At 46.6% G+C, this 17,357-nt stretch overlaps 1 protein-coding gene across 16 annotated transcripts in view; it reads right to left on the reverse strand.

Moving 5' to 3' along the window:
- TMEM150C (transmembrane protein 150C) overlaps positions 1 to 17,357 on the reverse strand; it is a 59,832-nt gene that overhangs the window by 23,338 nt on the left and 19,137 nt on the right. For 3 of the 16 annotated variants that reach the window (XM_039539297.1, XM_039539299.1, XM_039539302.1), the window contains exons 2-3: positions 12,497 to 12,554; positions 10,611 to 10,709 (exon numbers count right to left, since the gene is read on the reverse strand). The exons of 2 other annotated variants lie outside the window; for them this stretch is intronic. Coding sequence is in view for 3 of the 14 variants with exons in the window: in XM_039539296.1 (XP_039395230.1) it covers positions 12,497 to 12,554 (58 nt within the window). In the remaining 11 variants the exon portion in view is untranslated. Of the gene's footprint in view, positions 1 to 10,305; positions 10,410 to 10,610; positions 10,710 to 11,930; positions 12,179 to 12,496; positions 12,555 to 17,357 lie in introns of those variants that run through there. 11 more of the 16 variants (XM_039539296.1, XM_039539294.1, XM_039539295.1 and 8 more) reach the window with 7 other exon arrangements.

Here is a 17,357-nt window from a genome sequence, read left to right on the forward strand (position 1 = left end):
TAATGGGTAAATATATATCTGAATTGGTAAAACAGGTGTGAGAGGTTCCAGGAGTGGCCTGAATTTCAGAGGAGCTGAGCACCTGCAGTTCCCACTTATATCAATAGAAATGGAGGTCAGTCATCGCCTCTGAAAATCAGGCCAAACGATAACAGGAGGCTCAGGAGCTGACAAAAGGGGTAGCGCAGATACAATATGAACATGTAGCCACATGAGAAATTAACATATGTACTTTCAGGGCTGCACAGTTTTTCAGTTGTTGGGTTTAGTGTGCAGTGCTGGGTGGGCTTGGGGTCCGTGTTATCCCGGAGGTCAGACTACATGATCTGGTAGTTCTGCTTGGCCTTAAGCTGTCTGACTCCTTGACTCCAATTCTGTAGGCACTTAAAATATTAGGTTATTCCTGCCTTGTCTTACAGCTTGATCCTACAAACACTTAGTACTAAATGTACCACTTATTGCCAGAAGTAGCCCCCTTGTCTTCAGTAGAACTGTTCACACTACTAAGTGCTACACCCAGTATCACGTTTTTGCAGGATCAGACCCTTAGACTACAAACACTTCAAAGCACATCTAGGAGCCTGTATAATTAATAAATAACAACAAACAGCAGAGCCTTTATCGCCAGGTTGCTATGGCAGAAGTGCCCAAAGGTTGTTGCCCTCAGATGGCTGGTCTGTGAAATCTCAATGGTCTTAGTCTAGCAAACAGGTATCCACACCACAACAGACACCAGCACCGTATACTCCTGAGGGGATTCTACACCAAAAAATTAAAAATTCTGTGCACAATATTTTCAAATTCTGCAAATTTTATTTGTCAAATAAATGTGGAGGCTCCAGCATGGGACTGGGGAGCACAGGCCACTGGTTGCACAGAGGTGGGAAATCACTCTGCAGCTTCGCCACCCTGGGACATGGATTCAGCGGTGACACTGCACCCAACCCTGACACAGCACAAGGACCAGGCCTGCCCCAGAAACACCCCAGGACCTTGCCCCTCCATGCCAGGTGCACCAGGTGTGGGCAGGCAGGCTCAGCCAGGCAGGATCCAAGCTTGGAGGAGCTTTGTGAGGGTGGGGGGATCCAGAGGTGGGCTGAGAGGGTTCTGTGTTGGGCAATCTGGGTGCAGGCGACTCAGTAGAGGATCTGGGTGTGTGCGCGTGGGGATCTTGATGCGCAGGGGCTTGTTGTGGAGGTTCTGAGTGCAACGGTAATGGGATTCTGCAGGGGGGGGCAGATGAAGGTGGTTGGGGCTCAATGGGGGTTCCAGATGCTGGGGGAGTGGGGTCAATGGGGTAGGGATCCAGGTGCAGCTGGTTGGGGCTCTGTATGGTGGGGATCCGGGTGCAAGTGGCTCATTGGGGTAATCCAGGTGCTGGGGGAGTGGGGATCCAGGTGCAGCTGGTTGGGGCTCAGTAGGGTGGGGATCCGGGTGCAGGTGGCTCATTGGGGTGGTCCAGGTGCCGGGGGAGTGGGGCTTGTCTGGGGAGATCTGGGTGGGGGTGGTGGGGGTGAGGCTCAGCATGAGGGTCTGCATGCACAAGGGTTGGGTGGATGGGGGAGCAGATCTCTGTACAATGATTCCCTCCCCCTGCAGCTGAGAAGCGATGGTGCAGGAAGCATGTGGGGGGGGGGGAGGGAGGGGTGTTTTCAGAGCTTCCAACAGCCGGGAGAGAAATCTGTATGTGTGTCTGACACAGCCCCGGATGCCCTGTCCTCCCATGCCCAACCAGGACTAGCAGCTGAGCTCGGCACAGGGTAGGAGCTACCAGCTGGGTCTTCCCCCGTCCCATCCCATGCTCCACATTGATTTACCTCTTTGCTGGCTGCCTTGGGCACCCAAAACTGCTGGGGAGGGTCACATGACTGCTCTTGTGGCTTCCCTTTGCTTCCCCATCAGAAAGTAATTTTTCTGCAAGGAAGCAAAGAAATCTTGGGGGTGGGGGTGGAATAAATTCTGCACATGCGCAGTGGTGTAGAATTCCCCCAGGAGTGACCGTAACTGGCATCCCATCAGAAAAGTTAAAGGTTGACTATGGATGGAGACAGCCCCCTATCCTAACCATAAAGACACTCCCTCTGACTCAGGATTGAGGCACAGCTGCAGGGCAGCGTGTGGAAGCCTGTACTGCTTCTGTCTGCGTTGCTCCCATTCTCTGTCTAGACCAGGGGTAGGCAACCTATGGCACTAGTGCCAAAGGCGGCACGTGAGCTGATTTTCAGTGGCACTCACACTGCCCGGGTCCTGGCCACCAGTCCAGGAGGCTCTGCATTTTAATTTAATTTTAAATGAAGCTTCTTAAACATTTTAAAAACCTTATTTACTTTACATACAACAATAGTTTAGTTACATATTATAGACTTAGAGAAAGAGACCTTCTAAAAAACGTTAAAATGTATTACTGGCACGCGAAACCTTAAATTAGAGTGAATAAATGACGACTCGGCACAGCACTTCTGAAAGGTTCCCAACCCCTGGGCTAGACAGAAGATTGCGCTCTCTGGAGCTGTCCACCAGCACCACAGACTGACTGACTGACTGACTCACACACACAGGGTTAGTTTGCATCTGAAAGATGAAACAGTGGATGTGGGAAGGAAAAAAAGTTTCCTTTACTCACATCATCATGACACCCAGAAAGATACTTTGACTGATATTCAGGAAGGAGAGGGGGAAAGTGTTTAAAATGCATTACATTCAGACTGCTTATTTCCATCTCTTCTTTTGATGAGATGCCCACATGCCGCCATCTTCTAGCGGGTTTCTGTCAGCACCTCCAACGTAGTCAGTCAATCACTGCCTCAGTCATTATAAAACATTTGTATAATTTACATGGCAATTTACATTTTTGTGCCTCCTCTCCTCTGGATATATTTTTCCCTATTCTCCCTCGGCCACTCCAGACTAACGAAGACAGACAAAGGGTGAGAGGGGAGACAGGCACAGATAGGAGATGTGAATTACCCAAGGTCACACAGCAGAGCAGTGGGAAAAGGAGAAACAGAACTCAAAGTCTTGTGACTCCTAATCTAGTGCCCTCTCCACAAGACCATACAGGAAATTCGGCTTCTCTTTTTAATCCTTCCGAGTTTAATAACCCTCCTCCTCTTCCTCCTCCATCTCCATCAGTTGGAACCTCTGGTCAAGAAGGGGCTCGGGCAAACAGGTTAAGTAAATGCCAAAGCAGCTGTTATTATTATTAGCTACAGCTGGGCTCAAATAAAAATCCCAGGTGTGACCATCCCAAACTTCAGGGGCGTTCAAAGTCAGGATTCAGATCAGAATTTCATAGCTCGGTGTATTTCTAATTCACTTGTCACTGTATTAGCTAGGTGCCAGATGCAAAATTCAGAGCTCATTTCCTTCCAAAGAAAGGACTGCATCTTCCAACTCTTCCTAGCTTAGTGCCACTTTCCTAAGGTCATCATCCCTGGTGCTTGCCTTCGAGGACAGCCTCCATTACTGAGGGAACAAGCACAGAGTGAGAAGAGCCTTTCATCACACCCTGAAGGTGACAAGGCAGAAGCTCACCCTGGGACCTGCAGTTGTGGGGAACGGCACCACTTGAGACCTGCCATTAATAACATCCTGTCCCTGGACCTCAGGGGTGAAATCAGGGTGAGTTCTGTCAAGAGCTGACAAGGTATTGCATCCTCCCTGGCTTCCACCATCTACTGAGGGGCATAGCTCCATGTTGCCTGTGCTGGCATAGGGAAGTTCTGAAATCACTGAAGATCTAAGGCTCCCACCTAAAGCCCATTGAGATAAACAAAGAGACTTTCACTGAGTTCACTGGGCTTTGGGTCAGGCGCTGTGTGCCACTGGGACAGCTTCTCAACTCAGGTGGCAGGTTTACCATTCTCTGCACTGACTCCCTCCTCAGCGTCAGACATTTTTTGTCAGGCAAAGAGGATGAAAGGTCATTGTCCTTATCTTACTTTACAGTGTGTTATTAGTCATAAATGTAACCAACCCTTTAAAAAACATCCAGCTACAATATTTGGCTCTTTTCAGTTCAGGATTTTTCTTTTCAACAGTATAGCTCCAGTATGTAACACTCAACTGCTTTCAAAACACTACTTTTTATCTCCCCACACCACCTTTGCAGGGCAAGTTGAAAAATTTCTATCAGAACTGTTTTTCAATGGAAAATTGGGTTTTCACAGAACAAAAATTTCCCCAAATAAGTGTCTGCTTTCCAGGGAATTTTTTGATTTCTTTGTCAAAAACATGCACAAAACATCAAAACCTAAGACATTTTGATTTGGAAAAGCTGCCGCAGTGCCTCAGAGGAGTTGTAGTTCAACTCCCCAGTCTCCTCTAGGGGCCAGGCTTAATCTCCCTTCACACAACATGGCCAGGGGCTCCCATGATACACGCCTCCTCTCTCCCTCTCCAAGAGGGGAGATTGTGGTGTATGATGAAGATGTAGTTCCACATAAGAATGGCCACAGTGGCTCAGACCAATGGTCCATCTTACCCAGTATCCTGTCTTCCAACAGCAGTCAGGGTCAAAGGAGGCTTCAGAAGGAATGAACAGAACAGGGCAATTTTTCAGTGATCCATCCCCCATCATCCAGTCCCAAATTCTGGCAATCAGAGGCATGGGGTTGCATCCCTCACCATCCTGGCTACTAGTCATTGATGGATCTACCCTCCATGAACTTATATAATTCGTTTTAGATCCAGAATCCCGACCCATAGAGGAGAATGGGAACACAAAGCACCCAAACTACAGCTCTCTTGAAGGACCATGGTAACATTTCCAGAGAAAAATATTTCGGTAATCAGCCAAAAATAATTGAATTTTTCCATGGAAAAACTTAGAAAAAACATTTTTTTGGTTTGTTTTCGGTGAAATTTGCCGCTGGGGAAAAAACCCCTTTTCTGACCAGCTCTACTTCCTTTGCTCTGTATCGCTACCTTGACCAGTGATACTGGACCAGAAGCATGGACTTTGATTTGTGAGAAAGATTACCCTAGTGTGCACACATTTTTTACCCATATCCTAAACCAAATATTTATGTTACGTTTAGTACATAGTTGGGTGTGTGTGCTCACTGCTTTGTTACTTTGGTTTCCTATCAGCTATCATATGGCACATGGACGTTGTTGGATTCGATGCAGAGGAGCAACGACCGTGTCACAACACAGTACAAGATGCAAGCATAATCATTTCCTGATTTTTTCTTCTCCTAAACAGGACTATAACATCATATGGATGCAGACACCCTTTGCGCAGATGCTATAATGACGTTCTCCTGTGTTCACCAGCTCATCCATTTCTAGCTTCTGCCCTTCTTTGTCCATTAGTTGGAAGCACATCCTGTCGGCTCCATTCTCCACTGCTTCTGCCCCTGTATAAAGGTGAGCATCAAACCACACAACTATTCGACTGCCCCCGTTCTACACTTTGGAGGTAATTTGCTCCATCTCCAAAGCAGATGTGACTGAAGTTATACTAGCTGGTTCTGTGTGCAGAAGCAGAAACACCACATAGTCAGGACTGGGGAAATGTCATTTTGCAGGCTAGTGCAAATTCAGGGGCAGTGTGGCATGAGAAGCAGTGCTTTTTTAGAGGAACAATTTTCCTCTGCAGATTTATTCAGCATTTTCCTCAGGAATGGCTTGTGCTTCCTTCCACGTGCAGCTAACAGAGATCTTCACCCCGTGCTACTCTCCAAATTCCTAAAGCAGCAGTGATGAGACCAGTTCAATGATTACCATAATCCAACTGCTGCAGACTAGGGAATGAATCCGGGGGAATGGGAATACGGTTGCAAGGTCCACCCCTCTTGGCTCCTCCATTATCCAAAGAAGCTCCCATCTGTACCATAACTATCTAATGCACAACTACTAGCAAATTAGGATGGCATAATTTACTTACGCCAGGATTACATGCAGGAGTGCATCTGCAGAGCTCGCTGGACATGCAACCCAAAAATGAAGCCCTACATTTCCTCACACTCAGTATATCAATATGCCATATATATTCTGAATGGCACATGTACATGAGGGAGTGCAAATACCGTGAAAATTAACCATTTACACACTTCTGGGAGTAAAGATGAGAGAAAAGGAGTCAAAAAACCAATTTTCCTAGCTCCGCTCAGGCTTCCTGGGTGACCATACACCAGTCACTTAACTCCTCTTTGTCATTAAATAATCATTATTTATAAGCATTTCTGTGGTGCTCATCACAACAGTATTAGCCTTATTAGTGGGGATTAGATGTATTTATCAGCCTCACAGGGGTACTGTAACTCTAATTTATTAATGTCTATATAGTGCTTTCCGATCTTCAGATGGACAGTGACACAACTATATGCAGCCTCAGCAGCCTTGTATGAGAGCACGCTTGAGAGATCAATGGCGAAGTGTCAAGAACAGCTGTGAGAATGGAACACCCTCTCTCTGCTTTCATTAACAGAGGCCTGCTGTAACCCTTCCCATTCAGCTACTTCCAGAGAGCTTAGAGCATTTATTCCCTTAAAACGTATTAGAGATGATGGTTTCCACTACCGATTGGCCCACAGCGAGCCTCCAGATCTGGAATCCCCCAGGATCTCGGTCAAAATTTCCTCACTGACTCAGTAATACTGTTTCCTCTTCTAAACTCACCCACCATTTGTGTTACAAAAACCAACGGGCCTGTCCTCCCCTCACTCATGCTAAATCAAAAGTTACTCTCCATAAATCAGTAGAATTACTCAGGTGTAACACAAGAGGAGAATTAGGCCTCACCTTCGGAGACTTGCACAGATACGCTGATCAGAATTAACCCATGTGATGTAGAGAAAATAACTAGTACGGTAGTGATCTGGATCTGTTTGGTGGAGTCTCCCATTCTCCCAACATACAGAAGCAGCCACAGAAAAAGGGGGAAAAGTCCCTAAAAGCCTTGTAAGATAAAACCAATACTCACTGCACTTCATCTTTGTGTCTTCTTTCATACTTTTTTATAGTATACACCTCCACCCTGATATAACGTGACCCAATATAACACAGGTTCGCATACAACACGGTAAAGCAGCACTCCAGCAGATCAGCACATCAGCTCCCAGGCACGGCACTCCGCTTCTCGCCGCCAGTGAGTGCAGGGAGGATGGAGAAAGGACACCCCTGTACTCACCTGCGGCGGGAAGCACAGCACCGCACCTGGGAGATGGTGAAGTGGAGTGGGCTGGGGCCGGGCTGCTCCGCTTCTGCCGGTGAGTGCAGGACCTTTCCCAACCCCACCCCCCAGCGACACGGCTGGGGCAAGGAAAGCAGAGCCGGCTGAGGCCGCGACGCTCCACTTCCCGCCACCGGTGAGTACAGGGAGTGTCCTTTCCCCAACCTCCCTGCATTCACCAGCGGGAAGCACAGCGCCACAGCGGGGAGATGGCGGAGTGGAATGGGCTGGGCCCAGGCTGCTCTGCTTCCGCCGCTGCCGGTGAGTGTGGGACCTTTCCCCAATCCTCCCCCACAGCGACACAGCTGGGACCAGGGCAAGGAAAGTGGAGCAGGCTGGGGCCACGTCGCTCCACTTCCCGACACAGGTGAGTACGGGGAGCGTCCTTTCCCCAACCTCCCTGCACTCACCGGCAGCGGGAAGCGGAGCGCCACAGCTGGGAGCTGGCAGAGTGGAGCAGGCTGGGGCTGGGCTGCTCCGCTTCCCACCGCTGAGTGCCTGTCAGGGGGCGGGGGTCTCTAGAAGGGGTGGTCAGGGCACAAGGAGCAGGGGGGCCAAAGTAAGTTCGATAATGTGGTCTCACCTACAGCACAGTAAGATTTTTTGGCTCCGGAGGACTGCGTTATATCGGAGTAGAGGTGTATAGTAGAAGTTGCTAAAGAGACAGTGTCAAATTCACAGCTTTTAACCCCCTGTAAAATGACACTTAGTCCCATGGCTCTAAATGTGTCTCCATTAAGGTAGATTTAAGCAAGCCCTCTCAGTTCCCATAAACATAGAGAGGACTTGAAAAGGACTCAGTGCCTCACAGAACCAGCCCATTAAAAAGGCCATGTAACCACAGTAAGACCCAGTGGACAGCTCCCTTCTGGGAGGAGACATTCCCCTCCCTCCAAGAATGGTCCATCATCAGCTCAGGAAATCTGAGATAGGAGCACCACCCCCTCTCCACCATTGCTGTGACAAGGGCAGGAGTCTCCCATGCTTCTGCTCCTTTCACAGCACCTCTCCTGCTACAGGCCAGGCCAAGGAGCGGGTCTGTCTCTATTTCTCCAATCGTAGTTACATTGAGGAGGTGTTACAGCCTTATCACTAGTGTAATGCTGTCCCCAGAATAGGGAGCAGTGCTGCCCAGGAGCCAACCCTCATTTACAAGCATTCCTGCTTCCCAAGCAACTCCATGCTTGAAGACAGCACAGCTGACATACTAGATCAGCCTGTCAGTGGAATGGGTCTGCGAGGACACTCCAACCATTTACAGGGTGATCTGCTCCTTAATAGAGAGGGAGTCTCATCATGGACAACTCCCCTCACATCCGCAGTTGTATCAGCCCTGTGGCAGCCACAGCAATGGGAAGGTGATAGCAGGGGCCTCAGCGCCTTCTATCTGTGTTTAATACTATAAATAAGTGGGAGGGGGTAATTATATTGCAATCTTCTGCTCTTCATTTCATTCTGTTCTTCTCTCTCCATCTTCCACTTGTTCTCCCCCTTCTACTTTCCCCCTGCACATTCTTCCCTGCTACTAGGTTGTCCTCTTCTAATTAGCATTTGTAGCATCCAAGGTGCTAAGCATTGTACATATGGAGTTAGAGACAGTCTCACTGCCATGCCCCCCCCCCCAAATTTTTTTTCCAGTCTAAACAGAAGCAATATTATCACCCCCATTTTATAGAACTGAGGCACAGATATTAAGTGATTTGCCCAAGTCTCACTCAGGAAGGCTGTGGCAGAGCGAGGATTTGAACCCACTTTGAGTCCCAATCCAAGCCTTAGCCATAAACCCATCCTCCCTTCTCACCTGCTAGCCATGCTTTCCAGTCACCTCATCTTCTTCTCCCCCTGTTCCCCTGGACTTACTATCTAACTGCATCAGTTTCTTTTCCTCTTTTTCTCTTCTGCTAGGAGTTGGCAGTTTTAGTTCCATTAGTAGCTCTGGTCACTAGTGGAGGCTCCTGTTTCAAATCTGATTACAGGATCTGGGCCTATTCACTTACATTTGGGCCAAACTTTAAATGCTACAAAAGTCAAGCTGCTTATGAAACCTAATGCCGAAAGGGATTATGTCATAATACATGTTTCTTCCAAGGGAGGAAAACAAGTCAACTGAAAACAGTTGTGTTTACACAAGTACACATTCCCATGCAGTGTCAGAAACAAAAACATTGCAGCACTAAAGGACCTTAAAGTGAAACTGACTTCATTGATTTTCACTGTCCCCACCGGAGCAACACTAAAAATAAATACAGAATACAAACAACGAGCTTTCAAAAAAATTTTTTGCTTCTAATAATCTAGCGGTTAACAAGAACATAACTAATATTTGTTTACAAAATATAAGGCCTTATTATCTAATCTATTACACCAGTATAAAAATAAGTTGCTACCGTCCCTTTAAATAAATTGTTATAGGCATTCTCATAAATATGCATTTTTAAGCTTCTTATATACATTTTCTCCGAAAACAAGCAGTTATTAAAAATTTCCTGTATACCTATATTGTTGTAACAATATGATGGCACAAATGCTAGTGAGATAATGCTTTTAAATCTTTTGCAATAGAACCTTTTGTTAATCAAAATCAAAACCAAACAGAAGGAACCATAAGCATGGAAAAGCTTAACATTGATAACTTGAGGATTTTAAATGCATAATGAGATGTAAACTCTGGGCTATGAGCAAGAGCTAAAGGTGATTTGCCCAAGTCTCACTCAGGAAGTCTGTGGCAGAGCGAGGATTTGAACCCACATTATCTTTGGATAAGGTCATCCATATCAGCAACCTCTACTGAGGTAAATTTATCAGTCTGGCTCTCTTCTGCAGTTTCAAGGCCAGATCCCACCCTGCCCTGAAAAAGGAGTGGGTTCAAGGGATAACAGGATTGCTTGATGCGGTTCACCTCATGGAATTCTCTGAAAGCCATCCCCTCAAAGGTATGGGGATAGAGGAAGACAAATGATTGTTTGCAAAGGGAGAGGGTGAGTGTCAAGCATTCAAACCCCACATCCTTGTGAGAAAAGGACATTCCACCTCAAATCTGGAAGGAAGTGATAAAATCATCAATGTATTTAGATACTTATTCATGATCTTGGGGGGGAAAGGGGGAGGTAGTCCACTGGATACATTACCTCCAAGCACAGCTACTTCCAAGCTCCCATCCCTTTCAAATAAAGCCTAGCAGAGAGGCTGCCACAGGGGAGCGAGTGTGGGGGCCTGGAGATTGCACTTCCACCTTTTTATAGAGAAGGACAATTCATTATATGGAGATAAACATCTAGATCCCTGGGGAAAACTCTGGGTCCACTTTTTACACTGAATGCCATATATCTTGTTTGTCAGGTAGCTCCAACAGCACAACGGAACAGGATTAATCAAATCAGCATCTGTCTTAATGTAGAGGCTGAGAGTGCCAAGAAATGCAATGTCAACTCACCTTGATGTGTACAAATATTGCAGCATATATGGTGCTGAATGTAGGCTCACCTCTTGCTCTCAGCCTCCTTGATAGAGGACCATATATCAGTTGCAACACCTAAGCACATCACAGCAAATTAATGCAGGGTGAGATATGGTAAGATAATGGCATAAGCAGGTAGTTTCCTAGACCCTGATCCTGGAATCTGTTCCCCACAGGTAGGTTTCAGCACCCACACAAAACCTCAGTAAGAATTTGCATAAGTCTCACATGGAACAACTTGCAGGATCCGGGCTTTAATGACTCATCTCTCTCTCTCTTCTCCACTAATGTAACTAAAATTGCACACTGAAGCCTCCAAACTGTATGTTCTGCTACTAACACATGCAGACTTGTGTGCCAAATCACCCTGCCACCTCCCCTTCTTGCATCTTGTCCTTGTTTTCATTGTAAGCTTTTGGACTCTGTGTGTTTGCACAGCACAAGGAAACTAAGAGTCTTCAGATGTTACTGTGATAAAAATCTACATCCCCATGGTTTCCCCTCCCAGTTTAATGAAGATCCCTGGGCTTAACCAGCCGGTGGGCAAGGAAGACTCTTTGATGAGTCGATAGGCACTCTAGTGTGGCAATATTTCCCATTTAACCTTTTAAAAAGATGGGGATGCAAGGGATGAGGGTGGGCTGTTACCAACTGATCCCCCAAGACCTATCCCCCTAACAATGTGGGAACAGAACAAGCTACATTCTCCATGCATTTGCCAATGTCCTGGTCAGTAACAATTTGACACAACCCCCATTTTTCAATGTAAAACCCAGGGGCTAGATGAGGGGAGGAGAAAGCCCCTGGTTGAAATCCTAGTAGCCTGTCGTCTTGCAGCTGGTCTGCCAGAAGCCGGGGGGGGGGGAGGAGATGTCCCTGTTCCCACCCTAGACACCCACCTCCTTCGCAGCCCCCCTCCCCAGCCATGAGACCCGCCCCGCCACAGGCAGCCCCCAACCCGCGGCGCGAAGGGGACGAGGGCTCGGGGCGGGGAGATGGCTGGTGGCGGGCCAGGCGCTGCGGCAGCGGGGCGCGCGGGGGCTGCACATGAGGAAGGACAGAGGCGGGGGGGGGGACAGGACACCCCGAGATCCCAGCAGGGGCTGGCGGAGGGGAAGCGGCACGAGACAATAGCAGCGGGAAGGGCAGGGCAGGGCGGCGGGAGGCTGCGGCTGCTTCTAAGCCCCGGGGAGACCAGAGAGGCGGCCCGCGCGCCACCAGCCCGGCAGCCGGGCGCCCCTCCCCGGGCAGAGCCCGCGGCGCTGCAGCCAGGCCGGGGAGCAGCCAGTCACCTACCTGCTGCCAGCTCCGGGCGGGCGGGCGGGAGCCAGCACCTGCAGGAGGCGGCTGTGGCAGCGGCGGGCGAGGCCGGGCACCAGGGGGCGGGTTTCTGTCAGGAAGGGGCGGGGGTTGCCTCTGCCTCCGCGGCCCCCCAGACAAAGGGAGCGGCCTCCTCCCCCCGCGGAGCCGGAGCCCGCCTGCTGCCCCGCGATTTGAAGGCCTGGGGGGGCCTTTGCAAGCAGCGGCAGGTTTTGCCTGCGCGGTGCTTTTTAGTGACACAGGGGTGTTAACTACACTCATCGGCTTCCCTCCTTTACATAAGGCTTGTGTGCCCGGGGCAGAGAGAGCAGGTCAGCACCCAGGTCTTCCCACCGTACCTGCAGGAAGGACACCCGGGCACCCCCCCAGCTCCCACTCCCAGGGTTGGCCTCTCTGCCCTGCCCTCAGCCCACTCCTGGGCCCTCTGACCGAGGGCTGCAGAACAGCCACGGCGCAGCAGGGGCTGGCCCCTTCCTTCCAAAAACAGCCCCTGAAATTTTGGAGTTGGTCAAATGAGAAATTTTTAAAAGTTAGTACCTTACCTGCAGCCAGCCAAAGAGATATGGCAGGAGGTTGAGAAAAGGGCCTTGTTTTCTTCAGCTAATTAAGAAGAAAAGAAAAGCCGTCGGTACTTTTGTATGCGTAGGGAATTGCCCACACTATCTTGAGATAAAATTTCCCTCAATGCTGTTGTGTAATTTATGGTTCTGTTTTCTGGGTGTGCAGTGCTTTTAAAAGTCTACAAGGCCCTGGTGATTAACTGCCCTTTTACATTCAGGTCAGCTGTTCCAGAGGAGGAAGAATGTTCTTCTCTGGTGTGGAGGAGACTTGGTTGTTGCTCTTTGTGTTCCTTTCACCTAAAGATAATCGTTTAGACTGGAAACGCATTAGATCTATAGAAAGCTATAAGATGCACTATAAAATTACAGCTACACGTTGCCCCCTTCCCCCTCAGAGTAGGCTGGATTTCACTTGGGTAGAGCATTTTGGAATGGAAAGGTCCTACACTACAAATTAAGGTGTAATCGTAGCACCGGTAGGCATACCTGTGCTAGCTTTAGTCTGGCTAGCACAGGTAACAATAGCAGTGAAGACATGGCAACACAGGCATCAGCGTGAGCTAGCCTCGGTACAGCTCTGTGAGGAACCCTGGGGTATTTGCTGAGGCGTCTAGTTAGCGCCAGGGTGCATGACACCACACCTTCACTTCTACCATTGCCCACACTAGCTAGATTAAAGTTAGCATGTGTAGCCCTACCTGCACAACAAATACACCTTAATGTCTATACCCCTGGAAGAGGAAAGCCCTTTGGGGAAGCGTTGATTATTCTTTGTGTGGGTTCCAACCATATTTGTTCACCAGATATTGTGATCCTGTGGCAGGCCAGCATGGCAACTACCTAAACTTGGGGAAAACCTGCACAGTTTAATCCCAACCTAAAATATATTCACCCGGGTTCAAACAGAAACACAGACAGCTTGCAGCCAATAGAATGTTTCTGGCAGCTCCTTTTAAAACAGCCCCACCTTAAGCTTCTAGCAGAAGCAACCGGTCCTCTCACTAATGGACTTGAAGCTTTACGTACATAGCTGCCAGTTGTGTCAGCAGGAGGTTCCTAAGATGCAGGGCTGTCCTCAGGCATACACGACTGCATAGGGCACCTGAAAATTTGGGGCACCACTGGGACAGGAGGTAAGAGCAGGTTGGCTCCCGCACACCCAGCGTGTGCTGCAGTCTCCTGTGGCAGGGGCCATATTCACAGAGCTGAATATGCCAGCACTGTGCATTCTGCGTGAGGGAGAGTGTACAGGAGTCTCTGCAGGGAACTGTGGCTCTCCGCTGCCATGAGGCAGGCTGGGTAGCTCAGTATCCTCTGCTGCCCTCGTCCCTCCCCCTCTGGGCTGCGAGCCTGGATTGCTGCAGCATCTGCTGCATATGAAGTTCGGTGTGTGTCAGCAATGGGGGGGGGGTTCCCTGGGGGTCCATGGGCAGGGGTAGTGGCTGTGCCCTCTTGACACACTAGGGTCAGTGGTGCCGGCTGGGGACCACCTTCAGTGGAGCCGCTGCTTTCTCCTCCCCCATCCCTCAATATTCCCCCTCAGGTAACTTAGGGGTACACAAGACAAATCAGACTCCTGAAAGGGGTACAGTAGTGTGGAAAGGTTGAGAGCCCCTGCTGTAAATAGATCAATGGCATTATCCGGTTTAATAAGCTGGGTTTTCAAGGAGCAGAGTAGATATTGTTGAAGAAGGAAAAAAGTCTGTGAAAAAGGATGCTGATGTTGAAGTTTTGGAGACTTTGTGGGATTTCCTGGATGGTTCATGCACAGCTCTAGAGTAGGAGGAAAAAACCCCAACCCTACTTCTAGGAAGTCTTTCTTCACCATTGGACAGTCATTGCAATGGCTAGCCAAACCTGGCATTGCAATAAGAATATCATCCGCAAAAATTATTGTAAGGTTAATCAGTTCATATGCAGTCAAGATTGCAAGTGATCAAAAGTTATCAGCTGATTACTCAGTTGTCTATGTAAAATGAACTGATGATGGAAGTTCAACATCATAATTTATATTGTTTATCAGAAAGGATGAGTGACAAAACCTGGAGAGGGCCCTTCTGTAACAAGGGCACATTGGGTTGGAAAAAGAAATGAGCTTGTCTCTGCCCATGCTGCACTAAATTTTAGTTGATAGGACTTCTGTAACATTTCTGTCCTACCTTAATCTAGAGGAGATGATTCTGTGCTGGCTTCATTATGGTGACTTTGTGCTTTACTTAGGAATAAAACTAGGGTCCTATTTTCCCGCTGCTTGGAAACCCAACTTATTAAACTGGATAATGCCATTGATCTATTTACAGTACAAGGTTGATAAAGAGTTGTAACTGACATTAAGACTGACACCCACTACACATTTAAAACTAAAAAGTGACTGTAAAAATGTGTCTCAGTCAGGATGGAGTGCCCTGTGATGGGTGTCTACACTAGCTCAAGGTCACAGCCTCACGGCTATCCTATGTTAGTTATTTAAAATATTTCTGATAGTCTGACAATTTAAACAGTTATTTCTTTAAAAAAAACCACCCTTATAAATTATGTCAAATTGAAAACAACCTTCTGGGTCACAAAAAAGAAAATGAAAAGATGAAATAGAATTAGCTATACAAGCACCGAAGGGTTCTGTACTTAAGTTTGTATGTCATGAAAACAAAGTTGCTCAAGCTCATCAAGTAACTGCCAAAGAAAAATGTTATGCAGATGAAGTTCAAGAAACTCAACAAAACATGGATCATTTGAAACAGATGCAGACACAAAACAAGAAATTACAACAGTTGAAACTGATTAGCATGGGATATAGATGACATTGGTGCATGGCCACAATCTTTAAACAACCAATTACGCAACATTATACTTGAGAAAGGCCCTGTGAGAATAGAAGTTCTCAAATATCCTAAAGACAGAGGTAGGAAATTCACAGAAAACAATTACTACAAAAGACTTTCTAACGGTGAAATTGTTAACAGACGATGGCTTGTGTACTCTAAATGCAAGGATACTGTATTTTGTTTCCCATGCAAGATTTTCAACAGTTGCAATTTTAACATAGCAACCGTGGGTATTAATGATTGGCAAAATCTTAGTCAGACATTTCTGCAACATGAAAAGGCACACCACCACATTGAAAGTATGCACAAATGGCATGAGCTGATTATAAGTTTAAAAAAATCAGACAACTCTTGATTCCCAAAAATCAAAGATTGCTGGAGTCAGAGAAGCACCATTGGTGTCATGTTCTTGAACGTCTATTATCTATTGTTGAATATCTATTGACAAACAATCTTGCCTTTAGAGGAAGCATTGACAAATTGTACCAGCCCAAAAATGGCAAAATTTTTGGGCCTTGTACAACTGCTGGGAAAATTTGACACAGTGATGAATGAACATCTCCGAAGAATAACTGAAAATGAAATACTTGATCACTATTCGGGACCAAGAATTCAAAATGAACTGATCATGCTAATGAGTGGTAAAGTGAGAGACAAAATTGTTTCATTGGTTTCTTTGGCAAAATATTTTCCTGTAATTCTAGATTGCACTCCGGACGTAAGTCATTGAGAACAGATGATGTTAGTAGTGAGCTTTGTCGACATTACTGATTCAGCACAGATTCCAGCTAAGGAATCATTTATCACATTTTTTAAAGTAGAGGACACTACAGATTTTGGACTTCTTCAAGCTCTCCACGATGAACTAAAATGAATGGTATTGTCCGTAATGAACATTAGAGGACAAGGCTACAATAATGGTGCCAATATGAGAGGATGTATTTCTGGTGTGAAAACTAGATGGCTGGTGGAAAATCCACGAGCCTTTTTTGTTCCATGTGCATGCCACAGCCTTAATTTGATTTTGATATGGGCAAGTGTTCTGTAGATGCTATTTCTTTTTTTGGTTTGCTGCAACGCATTTACCTGCTCTTTTCAGCTTCTATTAAACTATAGCAAATATTCAAAGCCCATGTCAGTGGTATTATTGTTAAGCTCCTATCCGAGACATGCTGGGAAAGCAGAATAGAAAGTGTAAAAACATTGAGATATCAATCTGAGGAAGTTTATGAAGCCAGAGATCCAAAAGCTAAAAGTGAAGCCCCTGAAATATCCAACTTCCAGTTTCTAACATCTGTCATAATCTGGTATGACATTCTTGTTAAAATCTCAAATGTAAGCAAAATAACACAGAATCCAATGATGCAGCTTGATTCAACACTTACCTCGCTAAACAACACACAGGACTTTGGTGAAATACAAAGAAACTGGTTTCAAACAAGCACAGGTTACAGCAAGAGAGTTTGCAGAGGCACTCTGCAACCAACGTTTCTATATCCGAATGTGACAAAAGTTTTGAGATAAAAATGGCAAGTGGAATATGAAGGAGCAGATGAGCCCATAGAAGATCCTGAAAAGAAATTTGAGGTTGAATTTTTTAACATTGTGATGGATAAAACAATATCTGCCGTTGATGAAAGTTTTAATACCTTACGAGCACACCATGGACAGTTTGGATTTCTGTAGGACATAACTAAATTCATCAAAATAGGAAAACAAGATCAGCTAATGACAAAGTGCAAAACACTAGAGAGCCTCTTGAAGCATGGTGATAGTTTTGATTTAAATGGACTTGAAACGTATGAAGAATTGAGTACATTGTCATCAATGTTGCCACATACAAATTCAGCTGTGGGCATTTTTTTTTTTTTTTTTTTTTTACAGTTTATTCATACCAGCAAACTTGTTGATATATATCTTAATGTGTACATTGCCACTCATATTCTACTGACAATTCCTGTAACAGTAGCATCAGGAGAATGGAGATTCTCAAAACTGAAGCTCATTAAAAACGATCT

Source organism: Mauremys reevesii, linkage group 5, assembly GCF_016161935.1.
Source record: "Mauremys reevesii isolate NIE-2019 linkage group 5, ASM1616193v1, whole genome shotgun sequence".
NCBI lineage: Eukaryota > Metazoa > Chordata > Testudines > Geoemydidae > Mauremys > Mauremys reevesii.